The sequence below is a fragment of the Condylura cristata genome, unplaced genomic scaffold (genome assembly GCF_000260355.1).
Source record: "Condylura cristata isolate star-nosed mole 26May11 unplaced genomic scaffold, ConCri1.0 scaffold00013, whole genome shotgun sequence".
NCBI classification, from domain to species: domain Eukaryota; kingdom Metazoa; phylum Chordata; class Mammalia; order Eulipotyphla; family Talpidae; genus Condylura; species Condylura cristata.
In genome coordinates this window covers 31,906,498-31,924,900 of record NW_004567114.1, presented here as the reverse complement: position 1 = coordinate 31,924,900, position 18,403 = coordinate 31,906,498, and the positions used below count along the sequence as shown (strand labels likewise).

At 39.3% G+C, this 18,403-nt stretch overlaps 1 protein-coding gene across 2 annotated transcripts in view; it reads left to right on the top strand.

Annotated features, from left to right (window-relative positions):
- The window catches only part of DAAM1 (dishevelled associated activator of morphogenesis 1), a 154,463-nt gene that overhangs the window by 93,152 nt on the left and 42,908 nt on the right, over positions 1-18,403 (top strand). For both annotated transcript variants that reach the window (XM_004681825.2, XM_012724620.1), the window contains exons 4-8: positions 8,925-8,996; positions 14,685-14,779; positions 16,721-17,054; positions 17,624-17,734; positions 17,845-17,948. In XM_004681825.2, the coding sequence (XP_004681882.1) occupies positions 8,925-8,996; positions 14,685-14,779; positions 16,721-17,054; positions 17,624-17,734; positions 17,845-17,948 (716 nt within the window). The remainder of the gene's footprint in view (positions 1-8,924; positions 8,997-14,684; positions 14,780-16,720; positions 17,055-17,623; positions 17,735-17,844; positions 17,949-18,403) is intronic.

Here is an 18,403-nt window from a genome sequence, read left to right as displayed (position 1 = left end):
AACAAGGCAATTTTGGGAGGACATAATAGCTTTATTCAGATTTTTAAAATGTTTTCTGGGTTGTTGACCTTGAAGTTAGACTTGTTACATGCAGTTTTCCCAAGGGCAAAACTAAGGCCAAGGAGTATTTAAAATTGCAAAGAGACATCTGTCAATTTAGCATGAGGTGGATTTTCTAATAAATTATGAACGTGCTGGTCTCAGACAACTAGGAAATTCTCAAAGCCATCTCTCAGAACACATGACCAGTCACTTGCTGGTCACCTTATGCAGGGACCACTGTGAGGGGAAACTCAGAGGAGGAGGGTGTCTCCAGGGTTAGAGACCTAGCTCTGCAATTACATGACAGCTCTCCTTAAAAACATACAGATGTTTGGGCTCTCCCTGGTGGCGCAACGGATTAAAGCACCGCATTATGAAGCTCTCTAAAGCCACTGCAGCACGAGTTTGATCCCCTGCCAGAGAGCTGACCACATGGCATGGCAGACCCACCATTCTCCTGACCCACCCACTGTTCCCCCTCAGCAGCATACTTCCTCCTCGATCTGTTCTGCTTTCCACTCTGTCTCTGGTGAATCTTCTAACCCACCACACCTCTGGCCTGGCCTGTACCCCAGAGGTGTGGTATAAGCATAATTAAATATTTTTTAAAAAAACCATACAGATATTTTTCAGTATAAGAGAAAATGGGGAGGCTCTCCCTGGTGGCGTAGTGGGTTAAAGCACAGTACTTAGAAGCTAAAGCCACTTTAGCATGAGTTCGATTCCCGCCTGCCCCGGAGGTGACCACATGGCGTGGCAGACCTCTCCTGACCCGCCCGCTGCTCCCCTCAGCAGTGTACTTTGTTGATCTGCCTGTTCTGTTCCCCACTCTGTCTCTGGTGAATCCCTCACCACACCTGTGCCTCTGGCCTGTACCCCAGTTCTGTATGCATAAATAAATGTTTTTTTTTTTTTAAAAAAAAGAGAAAATGGGAACCTCCTTGCTGGTGTAAGAGGTTATCAGCAGTCACTGTAGCAGGATTTTGATTCCTGGCCAGGGAAGTGACCCACATAGTGCAGGAGACCTCTCCTGTCTTATCCTCTGCTCCCCTAAGCAGTGTATTCCAGTCAATCTGCCTGTTCTGTTCCCCACTCTTTTTCTGGTGAATTCTCTTATCCCCTGTACCTCTTATAAGCATAAATAAATAAATCTTTAAAAACAAAAAGAGAGGAAATGGGGAAGGCAGCTTGTTCTTCCTCCATGTTTCTTAAATGCTAGATATGAAAAACCATTGTTACAGCAAGTCAGCCTGAAGTGTTTCCAGAAAATGACAGTGTGAATGAAGCCTAGGACGATGTGTTGCATATCCTGGCAGATGAAGAAGCTACTGTTCTATAATCATTACTTGTGTGGCCCCAACTGGATTTTGGCAGCATATACTTGTGTACTTGTGGCAGTAGCCAAAAAAGTAACCAATGTTGGCAATGGCCAGGTCCACTGGCCATCTTGAAATCTAATAGCATAGGGATTATTTTTTAAAACTAACCACCTTACTTTGACAAACTTTGGATATAGGGTATATACACTGCTAGAGGTTAGGGTAGGTGTTGAAAGGTTGAGTGAGGTAAAAAATGCAAGTTCCTAGGAAAATTACAAACTCTTTCTGAACTGATCCTAATGCATAGTTGGAGTTACTGGAGACAGAGTGGCTTCAGAGGAAAAGGCTTAAAAACAGTTGGTAACCAAGTTAGAAGTTGATGTACTTCTGCCCCTTGAGAGCCAAACCTAATCCAGCACAGGGGTTGACAACCTGTGACAGCACCTGGCCAGTCACCTGTTTCTGTAAATTAAGTCTTCTTGAGACTGATGCTCATTCATTCAGGTGTTAACTATAACTATTTTTACATTGAACAACAGCAGAGTTGAGTAATGACAGACTGTTGTGCAAGACCTAAAATATTTATTATCTTGTCCTTTACAAAAAATATTTCCTAACCCCTGATTTATGAGGCTTTCCCACACTTCATCATGGCCATTTTTTGAGAAGGTACTGGTTACATTTAATAACACTCACCCCATGAAAGTTAGCAGAAGTTATTAGCAAGCCTTCCACAAAAGATTTTTCTACCTTCCATCCTGTTCCTTGGACCTGATCTAACCCACATTGGCACCTGTTTCCTATCATTCATTTGAGTTTATTAGATGTCACATATGGAGACATATCAAGTAGAGTAAACTATTTTGGTCTGTCTGCCCCTTTCTGCCTAGTAGTCTGTAAAATTTCTAGGTACAGAGTGAATTTATTTAACATCTGTTGTATTCATTAGTGTAAGGGGCCAGGCCCATGAAATTTGGGGTAGCATAACAACTTAATGCAATAGGTAACCATTTTGATTATTACAAAGGGACGGAATTCCCTGACCCTGTGTACAATCACACTTGCATTTTCTTCGGATAGCATTTTCTATACAAATAAAACAGTTTTATAAAAAATACAGTTTGTGTTAGTATTTAGTTGCCTTTGTCCTCTAATGAAAATTGTCAGAATGAAATTTATTTTGTGTCATTTTGAAACGATATGTTTCTGCTGTTGAAATTCATTTCATTGGATTTAATGTGTCAGTACTATTTTTGAGTTGATAATATTCTTATGTATTGATAGAGGATTTTTAGCCAAATCTAGACAGCGAAAGAATGTGTTTTTCTTTCCTAGCAAGTATTATCCAAAAACCTCATGGGTTTATAACAGTGCACATGGAGATTTATGACTTCAGTGGGCCAAGTGCATGCTGCTCCAGTCTGTGATTTGTGGTCTCGGTGAACAACCGCGAAACATGACCTTTGTAATTGATTGACCTTGGCACAGCCTATTTTGGGCCTTACCAAGAGCATCTCAAACTGGAGAAAAACTCCACCGTTTCTTACATATTAGTGCTGTGATATTTTCAAAAGTTATTCTTAAAGACTTTATTTTAAACTGTAGTTTGTGTCTCATTTATATTAATGACAAGCTTCAGCTGCTAATGGGATTTTTTTTTTTTTTTTTGCCACACACATTTGCAAATATTTGGAAATTTAGAAAAATTTAACAGGCTTTGGGTAAATCTTAGCCAAAATCAGTTTCTTTGTCTGCATAAACAGTTGACATTAGAGTAACACTGTGTTTTAGAAATAGAAAACCCAGTGAGAGAAATTATTAGAAATATTTTTTAATTACTTGCTATGGGGTATAGAGGGGTGCCCCAGAGTAGAGAATAGACATTTCAACTGTTGCAAGGTCTTCACTTGATGCATTTCTTGCTACATAGAACATTGAATTGACATAAGCAAAGCTGTTGCCCTAAAATAGCAATATGGACATTTTTAATACCATTATACACCACAACTTCATTTTGTTACTACCACAAATTAATTTATTGAGCCATCTCCCTTTCCATACCTTTGGGAATTTTATTATTTGGGAATTCAAAGAGCATGGCAGTGAAAAAAAAAAAAAGCACAACATGTATCTATGCATATAGAGATTCATAATTATGGCTAAATGTAGACTTATGTGTTCAAAGCCTAAGGTTGTTTTATATTTGGACAATTGCTGCCAAAATTTACCTTCAGTCTGGTTGCTCCAGTTTTTCAGTTCTAGTAATAAGAACCTGCAATGACCATTGCTGGAGATTCTAGAATATGCTGTGTCCATACTACCTCACACTTACTGAGCGTGCTCTGTGTGTACTATTCCCATGCTTTCTTTACTTGTGTTAACTTATTAACTCACAATGAGTTGAAGAAGTGGACACCCATTTTCCAGATGGGAAAACCAAAACAGAGTTATAAAGGGGTGTTACTTAACTCGTTCTCTGTAAATCCCATGTGGTTGCAAGTGGCCGAGAATCACGCATGTCTGTTGATGGTGACAGAAGTGGAACACTGTCAGTTTGGATCTGCACAGAAAGTGGTAGTGACCTGAAAAATGCAAGTTCAGACACACAGCTGTGAATGTTTATTTTGGAAAGAATGCAGACAAAGGAACAGTGCAAAATTTATTCTTATGGGCAAAGTGATACTGAGAAAAATAAAAGCACTGGTGAAAATTCAAAGAAGATAGGGGAGAAATTCTTGAATTTCTTACTAGGCACTCAGCAGTTATTTGGACTAAAAAAGGTGGCAGTTGAAATTACAGCGAGGCTAGAAAGACTGTATTTCTTTATCTTCTAAAAGAGTTGGTTGATTAAAGCCTGGCTAAAAAAGACACAGAAGTCAGCTTTCTTAAACTTCCTCTTTCTAGTAGGCTTGCTTTTGCTTGCTTGTTTGTTTTCAACTTTTAAATAATGGGAGTAGAGCAGACAAACAGGTCAGAGTGGTCTCAGTACAAGGTAGAGGTGAAGACAAAGTATCAAAGATAAATGCCAACCGGCAGACTTCTCAGTGTCTGGACAATCTCCCAAAGAAACAGGGTGAGTTGGATTGCAGAAATAATAAAACAATTAATGTTTGATTGTTCCACCATCCAGTAACCATTGGCAAGGAAGGAAATGAAGTAGCTATTGAAAATGAGTTTTGTAACCAGGTCGTTGAACAACTTAGTTGTTTTAATTGATGTTAGAAGTTGTGAGCTTAAACTGTTGTATATAGTATACATCGTATACAGTATTTTCCATGACATCTCACTCTTAAAGCTGTGAAGCTTGGACTATTAGGGACTTTTCAACAAGTCTGGTTTTACCCCTCGTTTTTTGGGGGGGGGGGCAAGGGACACAGAAGTTCTCAAACTTACCAATAAAAGCTGATTGATAGGCTTTTATCTGGTAAGTTTTCTAAAACTAGGTGTAGAATATCTTCAGAAGATCTATCTGGTTATCTTTCTACAATACCATTTGTCTGAAAATAAATGGTTGCTTACAAATATTCTGAAGAACCAATAATCAGCAAAGAATTTAATAACACAAAGTGTTTATGTTGTTCTAATACCTAATAACCTAATAGACTTCCTGAAGATAAGAATATGAATCAAAATTCTTATAAAAAGTTCAAGAGGGGGCCCTCCCTGGTGGCACAGCCTGTTAAAGCACCACACTAAGAAGCTAAAAGCCACTTCTGCATGAGTTCGATTCCTGCCTGCCCCGGAGGTGACCACATGGCATGGCAGACCTCTCCTGACCCACCCGCTGCTCCCCTCAGCTGTGTACTTCGTCGATCGGCCTGTTCTGCTCCCCACTGTGTCTCTGGTGAAGCCTCTCGCCACCCCTGAGCCTCTGGACTGTACCCCAGTTCTGTATGCACAAATAAATAAATCTTAAAAAAAAAAAGTTCAAGAGGGAACAAATAAGATTTTAATAGGATTATCTATCCTGTAAGTAAAATAAAGAACATTGAATAGGGCTGTTAGAATTTTAATCCTATAGGCAACTTCCTCTAGGTGTCATTAAGTGTTACCAACATTTATAAAAGGCTGGGGAGGAGGAGAAAGCTTTTTTAAAAAAAATGAATGAAGCCAGTAAGCTTGATTATTAGAAAAAAGTTCTCATGGATTTGGTAGCAAAGGTCATCAAAAGTATCACATGTTGTGTGATTAAGGAGTGTTTTGTTTACAATTTCAGTGCCATAGCCACTCAGTACTATCAGGCTATCTTCAGGAACTATTGAGAAATCATCCTAAAGGTGAATTTTTAACTGAAGTATATAAAAGAATTGGAGAACAGGTTAAGAAAAAGCTTCTCAACTACGCTATCTGTTTGCACATATAAAGATAGAAAAGACATTGAAAACTTGAAGAGTTCCCATAGAAAAAGTCTGGAAAAGGAAATAAGAGGTAACCTGGGTTAAAATTCAGGACTGAGATTAATATTCAGAAATGTTGAATGGCCCAAAAATAGCAATCAGGTTTAGGGAAAGCTGAACTCATTTTTGGACACTAGCCATGTTTTGAGTTTCTTATCACAAAATAGTCAAGAGTGAAAGGCCAGCTTCTGCACTTAATGTCTGTTACTTGTGATTAATCGGCAGTCTGATCTTTCTCTCTGCCTCTGAGTCTCCAGCAGGATGATCTTTGGCAGCTCACCTGTCCTCTCTGCCTGTCTCTCCCCTCGAGTATAACAACAACTACCTCATAGGGCAGTTTAAATGATGAATACAGTACTTGGAATAGTCTAGCACATAGTAAGCTGTAGATGTGTTGACTGTTACTGTTGCTCCCACTACAACTAATAAAATGTATACAATCACATATATTTTTCCACTTGTTTCTCCTGAGCAAGGAACACAGAACTGAAATAGATGCCTCAAGGGATAATACATGTTGGAGGCTGATAATAAGAGGGCTCTGTGCTCTTCAGGAATAGCATAATAATTCAGTTTGGAGAGAAGTTCCTTTCATGGCTTTCCCTCGTGCATGTCTCAGTTTTGTGTGCTCTCCTGGGGACTTCTAGGACAGTTGTATTCATCTCGTTCTGGCCTGTGCCTTTGCTGAACTGCAAAGAAGAGAGCAAAAGAGAGCTGATTCACAGATGTGAGCTTCCTTTAGCTCCTATAGCCCGTGTCTATAAAAATGGACTAGAACATCATAGAGGAAATTAGAAATACATTGCCCAAATGGCAAATTCTAAGGATAACCCCCCCCCCCAAAGGTAAAACAGATAACACTTAATGCATTTGCAGGAAACTTTCACCTGTGTTAGCACATTTGGTCGTCTTAGCATTGAGGCATATGAAGTAAAAACAAGACTTCCCCTTATTATGACTATCATAGCTAGGTCTACTCTTGATCTTTTTACATCACTCGGGCATTTCTGGAACGTAAAGTCATACACTAGCCTTCAGTTTCTAAAATGACTTCTGTTCTGTAGCCAAATGTATTAAACTTATAACAGATAGGCACTCATGGGATCTTGAATATGGGACATGATATGATATTGTTGTAGTTTTGGGAATATGCCCTACTTTGGGGAAATAAACGATCTGGCATGTTCTATTTAATTTTATGGTTTCAAATACACTGTCACTGGGCTTTGCCTCACTGACTGTGTTGGTAATGGTGGGATTTTGCTAACTTAAATACCCCATTTTAAGAGGAGAGGAGGGTTCAGCATTTATGCTACCAGTGTGAGCTATTTTATTAACAAGTTAATAATAATTAGGAGCTGTTTTACAAACCCATCTGTTTCCTACACTCTTTAAAATCATAGATGTGTAATCCAGTCCAGCTTCAAAGCTACTGCCGTGGCCTTTGTCAGTTTCCACATGAAATTCAGTTACTGCCAGCTTTTAAGGCACCCTAAACAATAATTACTTTGCTCCTTTTTTGGTGAATACTTAAAGAATGGTTTTGAAATTACATTTCTTTCGCTTACCCTAGTAGACTGCCGAAGAAAGTTTGCTTAGAGAAAGTGGTGGGTTCTTTTTTTGAAGTACAGTACAGGACTGCAGTTAAAAGCGCCATCTTGAAACGACTATTCCAAGATTGGGGTTCTGGCACCAATAATTATTGTTCTACTAAATGAGATGCTAATGCAAAATAAGTAGTAACTGTTTTAGTGTCAGGTAGCAGCTGTGCATGCTAGAGCAGCATCTTGTATAGAGGACACGAGAAGAGGAAATTTATTATATATGGTGCTATTTGAATGGTGAAGCTAGCGAAGAGCTGAACATGTCCTCATTAAGTCTGTTTGATGCCACAAATGAATTCTGGTACATAGGTTTGCAAACATGCATGGCAATCCCTGACTACAATATCACCTTCTGATAGACTCAGTGCTCTGATTGAGCAGAGGCCAGAGCAACTTGATACTGTGTGCAATTATGTGTGTATGAGCGTGCATGTGTGTGTGTGTGTGTGTGTGCACGCAGGCAGGCAATGTGGATTCAGGTTGGTGCAGACTCTCGTCCACAAAATCAAGTCAGCAACGATACTGACCTCAAATGACGCTGTTTGTAAGACCCAAACTTACTGGAGCGGTTCAGGAATTTGAGCGCTCCCATGTTTGAGCGCTCCAGAGCTCACAGGCTTTCTATCCAAATACAAGGTGTCACAACATGAGTATTGGACCTGGGATTAAGTTTTGTTCCTTTTATCACCTTCTATTTATTTTTAGGCTTATTCTACCCCCTCATCTGAAGAGGTTACAGAAAATGAACCCTTCTTCAAATTTTTTACTGGCTGCTGGAGTCTGAATAAAATGAACTGAAAAACTCTAGTTAACAACTGACTGATTCCTGTGGTCAGTTTAATGGCAGTTTTCCCTCTCATGGATTTCATTCAGATGAATAATCTAGTACTGTCCTCACTGTGACATAGGGCCCAGAGATCCTTTGTTCATGCAATAGAATACCTTTCTTAATACTACTGTGTCCCTGAGGAGAACAGCTCACACCCTCATGTGCCAAAGTCCCCATTTAAATTCCCCTTGATATGTGGCTCAGAAAATTCCCCTTTGTCACACTAACTCAGACTGCAACAGTTTCTGTGGAAAGTGATGATTAAGAAAACCATCCAGGCCCTCCCTGGTGGCGCAGCGGGTTAAAGCACAGCACTAAGAAGCTAAAGTCACTTCCGCATGAGTTCGATTCCCGCCTGCCCCGGAGGCTACCACATGGCGTGGCAGACCTCTCCTGACCCGCCCGCTGCTCCCCTCAGCAGTGTACTTCGTCGATCTGCCTGTTCTGCTCCCCGCTCTGTCTCTGGTGAATCCTCTCACCCTCCACATCTCTGGCCTGTACCCCAGTTCTGTACAAATAAATAAATAAATCTTAAAAAAAAAAAAAAAAAAAAAGAAAACCATCCAAATGAAATGAAGTGAGTGGGCCAATGATGTAAAGCCAACATTTAAAGACAAAATCTGCCATCTCACTGTTTCCTCATGGTTTATATAGATGGGCTGGAAGTCAGATGTGCTGAGGGCCATCATGTGTACATATATGGTAAATTATCACTTATATTTTTCCTCTTTAGGACCAGGAAGAAAACAAGGGAGCAACAAGTTGGCCTGAATTCTACATCGATCAGCTCAATTCCATGGCTGCTGTAGGTATACTTTATGTTCTATGACACAGTTTAAAAATGCAAGTCCTAGTACAAAGCACACAATTGCATAATAAATTCACTTGAGTAAGAGCTACCAAATATTATCTTTACAAACTCCATTCCAAACACTCAATGTTGGGTAATATAAGAGGGCAGGAATAGTACTTGGCAAAGTGAATTTTTCCAGTGTGTTTGAAATAAAATCAGCACACACTAAAATATAAGTGAGTTTAATGTTATGAAAGGAAATGTAATCTTAAATCTGGCTTATGTTCAGCTCCAACTTGCAGTTGCTTTTACCAATCACTGGAGCTTAGTGATGGCTGCACAAGTCTAAAAGTTAATAGGATTTAAAAATAATACATGAAACAATTCTTTCATGGTATTTCTCTCATTCTCTTTCTTTTTTTTTTATAGTTTTTTTTTTTAAAGATTTATTCATACAGAACTGGGGTACAGGCCAGAGATGCGGAGGGTGAGAGGATTCACCAGAGACAGAGCGGGGAGCAGAACAGGCAGATCGACAAAGTACACTGCTGAGGGCAGCAGCGGGCAGGTCAGGAGAGGTCTGCCACGCCATGTGGTCACCTCCCGGGCAGGCGGGATCGAACTTATTGGGAAGTGGCTTAAGCTTCTTAGTGCTGTGTTTTAACCCACTGCACCACCAGGGAGGGCCTCATTCTCTTTCTTAATGAGGACTGACTTAGTTCTTGAGTTCTTGACTTTACCAAAGCGTTTTTTAAGTTTAACAGAAGCAGTTACTGTAGTAAGCTATTTAGTGAAAGGACATAATAATAATAGCCCTCAGTGTCCTTGAGAAATCTTTGGCACATGGACTTTTGGTTCAGATAATTGCTTAAAATGCATTTACTGAAATATATTTTCTGATTACACTGATGTCTCTGTGATGTCAGTGTTCTGAGCAGTTTTTGGGGTGCTATTGATCCAGCTAAAATTTGCAGCTGAAAATGTCTTCAACCTTGGAACTTACTGGCTTAAATTCTCTTAATATTGATACAAATTGGAGGTTGCCCACAATAGGAAACAGTCTCTGCCTCAGGAGGCACACTATTGATTTTAAGAATCAATCTGGTGGATTCTTTGTGAGAAAAACCATGAAGGAATTGTTTCAAGCAGATGCTTGCTTCCCTAATATTTTTTCCTACCTTTCTTTTCCTTCCTTCCCCTGATTCTTTATTGAGAATTGTTTTCTTATCACTTAACACAAACATTTTAGATTTTCTAATGTTTTGCTGCTGCTGCAAAAGTTAAAAACTGACTAGAGTATGTCACTCTTTTGCTAAGCTTTTAGAAGCCTTGACTTTCTGTAACTTACTCTTATTCTAGCATCTTCTTTAAAGATGCTTCATCTGCTGTCACACAATGAATAACAAACAGGGTGACAAATGTGACTAGGACTGTATAAATTATGGAAGAAACTGCAGAAACTTTTATCCCGAGGCTTTCTAACCTAAAAGCACAGCAGAAGATAATCACCAAAAATTTAGCATACAAGGCATCAACACAATGACAGGATGAAAAAAGGTTGACTTAAGCATCTGTATGAATATGTTGACAGACTGTGAGATTTGTGATGACCATGGAGGATTTTCTATGCATTTGCCTAAGCATTAATATAGAACCATGTACATTTCCTGCATGTAAAGGCTGTTTTCTGAATTCTTGTTCCTACAGTCAGGCTGTGTGTCTTTCTAATTAAGTCCGCATTGTTTGATGTCTAACCAGGGAAGCTGCTGCTTTGTTATTAGATTCACTTCTATAAATGGAGAAGTACTAAGTACTATAGATTTTTTTCTTTCTTCAAATTTTGGGGCAGTTAGGTTTATTTGTTCTGTAGTGACTAATCCTTGCCTTCTCTGGAGTGAGCCTGGCCTATTTCCTGCACTTGAGGGTTCATGATGGGCCAGTACATGGCATCTCTTCAAGAACCTCCTTTCTCTTGGACAACCCTTTGCTACATTCATGAATGGTCTACATTTTAATTATATTTGCCTCCTAATCCAAAAGCCTTTCCAAGAATATCTCAAAGCTATTCATTTGTCAGTCTCTTTGCCATTCTTTATGTGTTAAACACCCAATAGTGCTTTCCAGTGCTGCTTTACCACTGAGCCAGCATGTCCCTAGGACAAAAGGTAGAGGGTTTAACAGTTCCAGGATTAGAGAGGCCTCAGAACTCCTATAGACATAAAAGAACAAGAAGACCCGATGAGACCAAAAACCATATGCTGAGTTGTCTGTTTTTCTCATCATATTTGTTGCCACCCTCACCCCCTCTCATAGTTCTGGCTAATTTCTCTGATAGCTGTATTAGAGAATTCCTGCTAACAGAGTAGCCATCCTGAGAACTTTGTCCCTCGGCACTGAAAAGGACATGATTCCTCTAGATTGGCAACCAGACTCTGTCTCTTTGGTTTGGGAATTGCTGAAGGGACATTTATAAATCCACATTGTCATAATTCATTGTCTTGAGCATCAATAGCAACTACTACTACTGAATGTCCATCATGTGAAAGGCAGTGTTACGGGCATTTCACATGTTGCAAGTCTTTTCAAGCACCCTATGCAATAAGTGTTATTTATAGATAAGGTCTGACAGCCAGAGAAAGGTTAACTTGCCCAAGGTCATCTAATTTAGAGATGGTAGAGCTGGAATTTAAATCTCTCAGTCTAAGTTCAGACACCTTTTCAATTGGTCTTTCACTTAATTTGGTTTTTAAAACCCTTTGGCACATTCAGAAAGACCTGGTGATAACACCTCCATCCCAAACTTTTCTGGGGGAGGGAAAGCATCTGTTTTTTTGTTTTTTGGGTTTTTTTTTTCCCTCCAGAGTCTGATAAACAGTCTAGACTGAGAACTGCAGCCCTTTTGGTCTGTGAAGCTGTTTGTGGAACAAGTTAAGTTACTTCAATTAAGCCTCACAACAAGAATGCTTTGTTCTTTAAAGGGCTCCTGGGTGATTGGTTGGCTTTTAAAGAACGAAGAACAGAATAATAGAATTGCAAAGCCCAATAGGGTATTAAAGAACCTGGGCTTCTCTGTATGTGTCTTCTCTGGGTCCCCTCAAGGAGGTCAGATGGGTAAGGTGAAGTTCATGTGCTCAGCAGGCTTGCTGTCACACCAAGGAAATGTTTCAAACAGGGGCTTAGTTCCAGGCCCCCAGCCAGGAACGAATTCCATGCCTCATCCATCCATACATCTCTCTCAGACCTGCATGCTTAGCAGCTTGGACCAGAGAGTCTCTGCAGGAGGCACTTTGTCCTTCACCTACTTCTCATGGGCACAGGGATCTAGTAAGTGCATTGAGTACCCAAAGAGGCTGCCACAGGCCTGGCCTGCATATGCCAAGGTGCAGCCTTGGTATTTGCTCTTGGGCCTTTTTCAGAAACACAGGCATATCCTTCTTTGCCACCAAAACTTGCAAATTAAGTCTTCTTTGCAAATGTGAAGCTTAAAAATGTAAAGCTTTGGCCCTCCCTGGTGGTGCAGCAAGTTGAAACGCAGCACTAAAAAGCTAAAGCCGCTTCCACATGAGTTCGATTCCCGCCTGCCCTGGAGATGACCACATGGCGTGGCAGACCTCTCCTGACCCGCCCGCTGCTCCCCTCAGTGTACTTCCTCGATCTGTCTGTTCTGCTCCCACTCTGTCTCTGGTGAATCCTCTCGCTGCCCCTGCACTTCTAGCCTATACCCAGTTCTGTATGCACAATTAAATAAAACTTAAAAAAAAAGTAAAGCTTTATATAAATTACTTTATTTTGAAACATTCCAGTAAAACATTGTTCTTCTATATGTCCTCATTGTTCTCAGAATTTTAGATCTGAATCTATCTTATCACATACAGAAAAGTGAATTGTCTTCTGTTTTCATAGGAAGACAATGCTCCCTATACTGGGAAAGGAAATCCCAATTTAATTTTCTTAACATTTCCTAAATCTCCCGAGGCTCTGCTCGGGATATATTAATGTATTCTGTTTTATTCAGATGTTCCAGCCTCCATGGTTATTAGCAGGATAAATGCATATACCCTTAGTATTAGTGAGCCACAATACTATGTGTGTGTGGTCTTTAATTATTGGGATAGTTTTGTGTAATTAAGCTCAGGAACAAGAAATAATATTCATAAAAGGCTTGATTCTGAGCTGCAGTGAGTCAAAGTGATTGCTTGAGTCTAAACAAGTTCAGCTGTGCCATAGGAGATTAAACATACTCGGCTGGATTTGTTCAGAATTTTCCAGGAGGTGGGTCTCAGAGCCAGGAAGGAATTCATGGGCTATTTCCACATGCAGCCTCCCCTACCCCCAGTCTGCCTGTGACAGCTGTCTAGGAACATCACACCAGAGGACAGCTTTAGCAGAAACAGTAACAACTTAAATGATACTGACATTCATTTGCCTTTTAGTTTATTCTCCTAATTGCAAAGTCAAAGGGGGACTTTAGTTAACTTTTGAATACATAGTACTGATACTGCACCCAATGATTTGTGGTCTTGAAAGACCGGAGAGGCGAGATTACTACACTTATGGATAAGAGCCAGACTTTCCTTTTTCGTGCCCCGACTTGTTTCCCAACACATCTTTCATCAGAACTGGTAACAAATAAAAAGACAGACTAGACAAGCACCTGTTCACAGTAGGGTAAAGAGAGGGGAGCTGTGGCTCAGAGGAAGGGGGCAGCTGCAATCATAGTACTAGGGTCATAATACTGAAGTATAATACTTGGGTCATAATGCTGGGATCAAAATACTTGGAGTATGAAGTGATCATGGGATGAAAGAAATAGAAAAAGACATCTAACAAGCCTATAAAACCTCACTCGCTTTCATGACCTCTTAATATTAACTGAGACCTGCTTCCTTACAGCCGTATTTCTCAGAGCAAAAGCCACACACTTGCAGCATCAGGATTGCCTAGAAGTGAGTCAGAAGTGCAGCAGCAGCGTAGGCTTTGGTGAACACAGACATACCAAACAGGAGCCTGAATTTTACAAGGTCTCCAAATGATTCATCTCCACATTAAAGTTTGAAAACCATGGTCCTAGCAGATCCCTGGATGGCAAAGCATGTCTACACACACACTCTCACACATGTACATGCACACTGTAGACTGGTGCCCAAGTGATGTCAAATCATTTCTAACATTAAGCACTAAATCTGAGGAAATTGACCATCTTAGTATCAGATCCAATTGAATTGTTCCTCTTAGAAAAAATAACTTGATACAACAAAAAGTTTACAAAACAATTATACTTTTCAGCAGAGTAATAAGAGAGATACTGTAGAGGATTGCTATCTGCCTTATGCTGTACTGGGATTGATTTTAGTTGCCAGGAGGACCTGTGCAATTACAGGTCCACGTTTCTTTCTATCAGTTATAAATGGTAGCATCTTCATCCACATATAGCAATACAAGTTACACAAACGTTTGGATAATTAATCTCTACAATTGTTTCTAAGCATTTTCGTAAAGCATTAAGATTAAAAACTGTAGAAGAGATGGCAAATTTGTGTAATTATTGATGCTATTGCTCTACATCTTGGCTTGTAGTATATCTTAATTACGGATTTATTGATCATATTAAAAGTAATGGTAGCATGTGATCTGTAGATTTGTTTGCTTATGCAATAATTAAAGCAAAATGAAGAAACAACTTAAGTTTTCTTTACATAGAGAAAATCTCTGCTGGCGTTAGAGAAAGAAGAAGAGGAGGAAAGAAGCAAAACGATAGAGAGTTTGAAGACAGCACTAAGAACAAAACCAATGAGGTAATTTTCCTCTAGGTAGCATGCATTATCTGTTGCCTATTTCCCTTCTTACTGTTTTCTTCTGCCCTTCCATTTTATGCATTAGGCAAACTTTCAAGGAAATTCTAAAAGCATGTGGTTGAGTTGCAGATGAAATATTTTAACCATGAACTTTCATTAAATTGATTTTCTTCAATTAAAAGATAAAGAGGCAGTCACCAGCATTGTTAAAATAAAAAAGAGACTAGTAACTGCTGGTGAGAATGTGAAGAAAGTGGAATTGTCATTCTCTGCTGGTGGGAATATAAAGTGGTGCAGCCGCTTTGAAGAACAGTGGGGCAAATTGTTAAACATAGTATTGCCATAAGTACCTGCAGTTCTGCTACTAGATATACAACCAAGGGGGTGAAAAACATGTCCTCCCAAAATTTTGAGCACAAATGTTCATGTCAGCATTGTTTATCACAGGCAAAAAGTGGAAGCAATCCTAAGTGAGATAATGAGTGGTTAAATAAAAAGTGAGATAGAATATTATTTGACTACAAAAAAGGAATAGAGTAGTGATATAAGTCATAATGTGGATAAGCCTTGAAAATATTATGCAGATGAAAGAAATCACACACAGAAGGTCAGAAGTGATTCATATGAAATGTCTGGAAAAACCCAGTCTTTAAACCTCAAAAGATTAGTAGCTGCCTGGCTGGAGCAATGTGGAAATGGTCCTTTAGGGTTGATAAATTGTTCTGAGATAGTGGGGATGGACGCACACCACTGTGAATATATGAAAAACCACTGAATTGTTTATTTTAAAAGTGTGCAATTTATGTCGTGAGTTGTAGTCCAAGAAAAGTGAAAAAAAAGTGGGGGGGGTGGCAGACTTTCTGGCAACAGTGATTTGCTTCCTCTCTAGTAATCTTCCTGTGTTTGCCTCCTCTACCTTCATTTTTTTCTGTTATTGCCTCTTGAAGTCTGGTGGGATGTTGGGGTACTAAATTTTGTAGCACAGCTGCTATTAAATGAAGTCAAGTGGTTTAATTAGTTTTATTATATCATATAGTGATTGGTTAAAAATGACTGGAAAACCAAGATTCCCTGCCTTTTTTGACTATAAAATGGTGCTCAGAAAAATTTACTGACTCATCAGTAACCCTTATCAGTTATATGTCTGAGATTTTCTAGCCTATTTTAACTAAATCAGTGTTTTCCTCTGTGTGTATATTCTGCATTCTCAGATGTGAATAGGTAGCCAGTGCTAAATAAGTAGTCACATAAGCTACCTGTAGAGAAGGTCAGGTTACATTTGAACTTTTCCAAGGCTTTGACATGCCCATGTCCATTGTGAGCTATTTTCATTTATACAATTTATAGCAAACAATAATACATGGTAATAAAATATTGTTTTTATCTATTTTATATAATGTGAGTCAGTGCATCATCGTACAAAAGATGATTTTTTTTTATACAAAATCTTAAGGCTATAAATTGCCATTTATTTGACAAGTAAATATCCTGAAGTCTAAATATGAACTTTGACTGTCATTGATAGGGAGTTTGTGGGGGTTTTTGGCCAACACATAAAAGTGCAGGGGGGCTGCATGCTGCCATAACGCTGACTCAGCAGATGACCTCAACTCAAGATATTTACTTGGCTTCTGAGTGCCTGCTTGTTGCTTATTTTTAATTTTACTGGTGTGTACATCATACGATGTATCACTTAAGATATATTTACCTCAAGTGGAAAGATCTTTTCATTCTTTCTGGTTAGAGCTGACCATTGGGTCTTTGCCAAGGAAGAGACCAGGAATTAAGAAGACTTAGTCAGCGGAAACCTTATGGCACTTTAAGAAGTGTTTTTCTCACTTTCTCCTGGCCTGTGCCCTCCTCTGGACTTTTCCACTTAGGTTATTATGGAATTTCAAAGAGACTTAGTTCTGATACACTTTAACCTTCTTCTCATGGCAGGTTTGTAACCAGATTCATTGACTTAGATGGCCTCTCATGTATCCTCAACTTTTTAAAGACCATGGACTATGAGACCTCAGAGTCTCGAATACATACCTCTCTCATTGGATGTATAAAGGCGCTAATGAACAACTCTCAAGGTCGGGCTCATGTCCTGGCTCATTCTGAGAGTATAAACGTAATTGCTCAGAGTCTGAGCACAGAGAACATTAAAACAAAGGTGGCCGTGCTGGAAATCTTGGGCGCTGTGTGCCTGGTTCCCGGGGGTCACAAGAAGGTTCTACAGGCCATGCTGCATTATCAGAAGTACGCCAGCGAGAGAACCCGCTTCCAGGTGGGTGAGCCTCCCTCCTGTGGTCATTCCTCTGATGGGGAGAAGAGGGAACATAACTTGAAATTTGTCCTAGAGTGACTCACATCATGACCTCAAGTATCTCCTTTCTCTTTGGTTTTAGTACTGGAAAGTATGACTGCGTGTATCTCCTTTCTCTTTGGTTTTAGTACTGGAAAGTAGAATGTACTTTCTGTAATTGAACCATCTGAAGTTTTTGATAAACTGAACCTCACTATGTGGCCCAACTTCCTACACATAATATAGCACACATCTTTTGAAGCCACGAACTGGGATGGTCCCTGAAAATGTTATTAGTTGCTATTTTTGATTTAGGATCAGCATTAATAGTGATGTCACCATTTTTGTACCTTGCATACAGGTACATGCGAACATGGGCAGTGTAAGAATTTTGAATGAATTTTTAAAGACTTAAATGGGGAAAGTGGCTTTCTATGGATCAACATAATTCTAAAGTTTTTTTACTCCTGGTTCTAAAATAATGAATAAATGAAGTAAGGTTGTGGTGTTAATGATTCAGTCCTTTGTTTTTATGTCTGTATCCTTGATAGACATTAATTAATGACTTGGACAAAAGCACAGGGCGGTATAGAGATGAAGTGAGTCTCAAGACTGCCATCATGTCCTTCATCAATGCAGTGCTCAGCCAAGGCGCAGGCGTGGTAAGAACATTCTAAACCATAGCTTTAAGCATAATGCTATTAAAGAATAATGAAAAGTGACTATAGTCTAACAACCATAAATAAGTATTTTATCACCCTTCTATTTTCAGGAAAGTCTGGACTTTAGACTTCATCTTCGCTATGAATTTCTGATGTTAGGAATTCAACCTGTAATAGATAAATTAAGAGAACATGAAAATTCCACATTGGATAGGTAAGCCAGACTGTTATAACCTGAGAGAGTTTGCACTCTTTCCAGCCTCTGAACTACCTTCTGTAATATAAGGAGCTGGGACCAGAATGTTAGTTCAACTAATAATGCTTTTATAGTATGACTTTCTCAATCAAAGAAGCATTATGTTGTGTCAAGAACTTAGTATGGGTTCTCAGGTATTAGATTTGAATTTATAGCCTAGTCCTGCTTCTTACTTGCTTTGTATTCCAATCAAGTCATTCATTTTATTTTTATACTGTAAAGAAATATGATGGTAGTGATAATTTATGATGACAACTGTCTTTCAAGACTGTCAGGAAAATTGACTATAAAATGTGTGGAAATCACTTGACACCTTTGATAGGCTTTCTGTAAACTCATTTCCTGTTTTCCTATTCATTTATTCTTAGCTTCAATCTTTTTTTTATTAACATGCCCTACTGCTCACCACATCT